General features: G+C 75.1%; 1 protein-coding gene across 1 annotated transcript; it reads left to right on the forward strand.

Moving 5' to 3' along the window:
* Window positions 1-286: 286 nt before the first annotated feature.
* MNEG_14520 (hypothetical protein) lies at window positions 287-3,338 on the forward strand (the record flags this gene model as incomplete). Its single annotated transcript, XM_014037008.1, has 5 exons — window positions 287-319; window positions 526-1,424; window positions 1,665-2,566; window positions 2,801-2,879; window positions 3,104-3,338. 5 exons carry the CDS (start codon window positions 287-289, stop codon window positions 3,336-3,338), a joined length of 2,148 nt encoding a protein of 715 aa, XP_013892462.1.
* Window positions 3,339-4,316: the final 978 nt, after the last annotated feature.

The following is a 4,316-nucleotide window of genomic DNA, read 5'->3' on the forward strand; positions in this document are numbered from 1 at the left end:
GCAGCACGGATGGCTGGGGGGAAAGGCGCCCACCCTGCCGCCCCCAAGCAGCCGCGCATGACAGGGGCCCCGCCCCCCAGGAGGCCCATCCCCCGGGAAGCCCTCTCCCTCAGCAGCCCGCCTTGCCCCGCGCTGCGCGACACCCCAAACCCCTGCTGCGCGCCCACAGGTCCACGTCCGGCGCGCCGCGGCCAGCGCGTTCCAGGAGGCGGTAGGCCGGCTGGGCGGCGCGCTGCCCCACGGCCTCGACCTGCTGGGGGCGGTGGACTGCTACAGCGTGGCCAACATGAGCTCCGCGTTCCTCACAGCCGCGCCGCAGGTGCACGGCCAGCCGCGCTCTTCGGTGCCCACACCCGTTGCGTGCCGCCTGGTGGCGATCGCCCTGGAGCTCCGGCGTCCCGCGAGCCGCCACTGTTGCGCCGTCGCACAGCCGGCCCGCCGCTCTCGCCCGCATGCCCCGTCGGCGCTCGCCAGCCGCCGCGCCCAGCGCCCCGCGCCCTGCTGCCGGCGTCGCCTTGCGCGCAGGTCGCGGCATTCCCTGAACACCGCGGCGCCCTGCTGGCCCACCTGCTGGACGCCAAGCTGCGCCACTGGGACAAGCCCACCCGGGCCCTGGCCGCGCGCGCCCTGGCCGCGCTCGCGCCCGCCGGGGGCCCCGACTGGGCCGCGGCGCACGCGCTGCCGCCGCTGCTGGCGCGCGTGACGGACGACGCGCTCGAGGCGCGCTGCGGCGCCGTGCTGGGGGTGGCGGAGCTGCTGCCGCCGCTGGCGGCCGCAGGCGTGGGCGACCTGGACGCTGCGGTTGCAGGGACGGGGGCGGGAGTTGTGGCTGGGCAGGCCGGCGTGGACGTGTGCAAGGGCCGAGGGCAGCAGGGGGCCGGGCAGGACCTGGGGCTGCGTGTCGCGGGCGTTCTGCCGGCGCTGGAGGCGGCGCGGCTGTACCGCGGCAAGGGCGGCGAGCTCATGCGCGAGGCGGCCGCGCGGCTGGCGGAGTGCACGGCCCAGGCCGTCAGCGGCCTGCGGCGCGGTGCACCCCGGCGCGGCAACGACGACTGCAGCGGCGGCAGGGCGCAGGGCGGCGCGGGCCTGGAGTCTGCGAGCGCGGGTGCGGCAGAGGGCGACGCGGGGCGTCCGGAGGGCGACGCCGCGGGGACCGCCGGCGGCTCGGCAGCGGGCGCGCTGCTGCCGGCGCCGACGGCGCTGCCGCGGCTGGCTCTGCCCCTGGGGGACGCCCACCACGCGTCGGCGCTGGCGCTGATTGAGGACTGCCTCTGCCACACACTCGGCGGCATCCGCGCCGCGGGCGCGGCGGCGCTGGCGTCGCACGCGCGGGCGCACTGCGGGTGCGCGGAGCGGGCGGCGGCGCTCGGCGGGTTGCTGGGCCGGTGCCTGGCGCGGCTCGCGGATCCCAACTTCGCACACAGGTGGGGCGCAGAGGGGTGGTGGGCCGCAGCGTGGGGGACTGGGAAGGAGGGGGTGCAGGGTAATGGGCGCACCAGGGGCCGCTCAGTCTCTGGCTGCGCAGCTGCAGCAGCAGCAGCAGCAGCAGTTGCGGCCGCCTTCGTACCGTCAGCCGGACTGCGGGGATTATGGCCACACAAGTCCGTATTGCGTGGCCCCGCACCCGCACCCAGCTTGCCCGCCCCGTCGTCGCGCGAGCGCAGGCGTGGTGCAGCCGAGGCGCTAGGCGTTACGCCTGCGGCCCTGCTGCTCCAACCGGGCCCGGTCGGCGCTGCCGCTGCCGTCGCCGCGCTCTGCGACGCGTCGTGTGCGGACGTGCTGCCGCCGGGCGAGCGCGATGTAGAGTCGCGGGTCGCGGCTGTGGAGGCGCTCGGCCGCCTCTCAGCCGAGCTCTGGGGCGGCGGGGCAGGCAGCGGCCCCTGTTCCACCAGCCTGCAAGGCGATGACAATGACAGGGACGACCGCGCGCTGCGGACGGGGGCGGGTGCTGCATCTCCTGCGCCAGCTGCGGGCATGCTGCGCGCGCGTGTGGTGCCGGCGCTGCTGGGTGCGCTGCGCGACTACACCACAGACAACCGCGGCGACGTGGGCAGCTGGGTGCGGGGCGCAGCAATGGAGGCGCTGGTGACGGTTCTGCCCCTGGCGCTGGCGGAGGAGCAGCAGCAGCAGCAGCGGAAGCAGCTGCAGCAGCAGCAGCAGCAGCAGCAGCAGCAGCAGCAGCAGCAGCAGCAGCAGCAGCAGCACCAGCAGCGGGGGCGGAAACAGGAGCAGCAGCAGGAGGGGCAGCAGCATCAGCAGCAGGAGCAGGAGCAGCATCAGCATCAGCAGCAGGAGCAGCACCAGGGGCAGCAGCAGGAGCAGCAGCAGCAGGAGCAGCAACGGTGTTGGGGCCCACGAGAGTCCTCTCCAATGCAGCAAGCCGACCCTGACGTGCAGACAAGGGACGTTGAGGGCGGCTTGCAAGCCACCCTCACCGGCGGGGCTGCGCTGGCGGGGCGTGTCGTGGGGGAGCTGCTGCGGATCGGGGTGGAGCGCATCGCGCGGCTGCGGGAGGCGGCGGTGCTGCACCTGCGGGCGCTGCTCGCCATACCCTCTGTGTCGGCAGGTGCGCCCCTTGGCAAGGTGGTGTGCGGGGAGGAAGGAGGTCCCCGGGCCGTGAGGCCGACGCGGGCCACGTAGTGCGGCCTGAGTTGTCCGTGCGCAGTGTGGCGGTGCCTGTGACCCTGGCCCTCAGCCAGGCCGACATTAGGCTGCCGCCACTCACACACTTGCAACACACAAACCCCGTCCCCATCAGTCGTTCCGGAGGCGGCGCGCGTGGCGGCCGCCCTGCCGACAGACGCCGCCGACGCGGCCGGTGTGGCCTCGCTGGAGGCTGTTGGGCGGCTGGCTGCGCGGCTGGACGCGCCCTGCTACACGTAAGCACGGGCGGCCAGGGGGTTTTGGGGGAGTGTGAGCGGCGGGTGTGCCCAGCAGGCCAAGGCGGGCCACTTCATCACGTGGCGCAAAGCGACGGCCGCGCAGCCAGTAGTGCGCCGTGTGGGACACAGGGTGTTGCCCAGCTCACAAGCGCACGGTTGCCAGCGACGGCCCCCACCTCAACCGCCACACCCACCTGCCACACCCGCGCATCGCGCCGCAGGGCCAGCCTGCTGGAGGGCCTCGTGGCCAGTGCCGGGGGCGTGGATGCCTCCCTAGCTGCTGCCGCGTCGACAGCACTGCTGGCGCGGCTGGACGCCGAGGCCGACGGCAGCGAAGGCGGCGCGCACGACCCCTGTGGCGCAGGGGCCGCAGGCAGGCGCACCGGGAGCTCCCTGTTTGCACGTCTGCCGGCGCAGCTGGTCCTCCTGTGGGAGAGGGAGCGCGCGGCCGAGTGAGTCGGAGAGGGCACGTCGGTGCAGTTGTGCGGCGAGCCGTCAAGTGGGGGTTGTCGTCGGTGCGGGCGGCTGGTTGATGGCAGTCGTGGCCACCACTAATGCGGCGTTGAACATCAATGGGTGGTGGCGGCTGGATAACGCCCGGGCCGGGTGCGCTCGTGCGCTGGCACGCTGCGGCACCTCACCGCTGGCCATTCCGTCTCACGATCTCGCCTCGCCCCCCTCCTCCAGGTCCGGGCGCCTGTCATTGCCGCTCCTCCGGGCAGCGCACATGTTTGTCACCAGTGGCGGTGCGGCTGACGCTCCCGTCCCTGCGGCGCCGCAGCACGCAGCCGCCGCCGACGGCGACGCGGGCGCAGCGGCTCCGCGCGCGGCGGACGACCATCAGCAGCGGTGCCCCCAGCACGGCCATGGCTGCAGCAGCTGCGAGTCCGTGCCGTTTGCGGTTCGCGCCCTGGAGCTGGCACGAGCTGAGCTGCGGGGCTGCGGCGACGTCCCGCGTCTGCTGGAGGGCGCGTCCCTGGTCGGCGCGCTCTGCGGCTGCCGCGCGTCGGCGTACTGCGCGCTGCAGAGCGCCGCGGCGCTGTTGGTCAGCCGCTACCCGCGTGTGAGACGCCACACAGCAGAGCAGCTGTACCTGGCGCTGCTGGCGGCAGAGGGCGGGGACGACGAGCTGGCGGGGGTGGAGGCGCTGCCACAGGGCCCTGGGGAGCTTCAGCAGCAGCAGCAGCAGCAGCAGCAGCAGCAGCAGCAGCAGCAGCAGCAGCAGCAGCAGGGCGGCGGGGACGGGTGCGGCGTCACCAAGGCCGCGGCCTGGCGCCCGCCTTCTGCGTGCGACGGCCTTGACGCAGCCCTGGACGTGCTGCTGGCAGCCCAGTGGGACGGCCCGCTGGAGGAGGCGCGCGCGGCGCGGGGCCGCCTGGCCGCGCTGCTGGGCGTGGAGGTCCGCGCGCGCGCCGCGGGCGCGGGGGGCGCGGC

Source organism: Monoraphidium neglectum, assembly GCF_000611645.1.
Source record: "Monoraphidium neglectum strain SAG 48.87 unplaced genomic scaffold scaffold04551, whole genome shotgun sequence".
Taxonomy (NCBI): Eukaryota; Viridiplantae; Chlorophyta; class Chlorophyceae; order Sphaeropleales; family Selenastraceae; genus Monoraphidium; species Monoraphidium neglectum.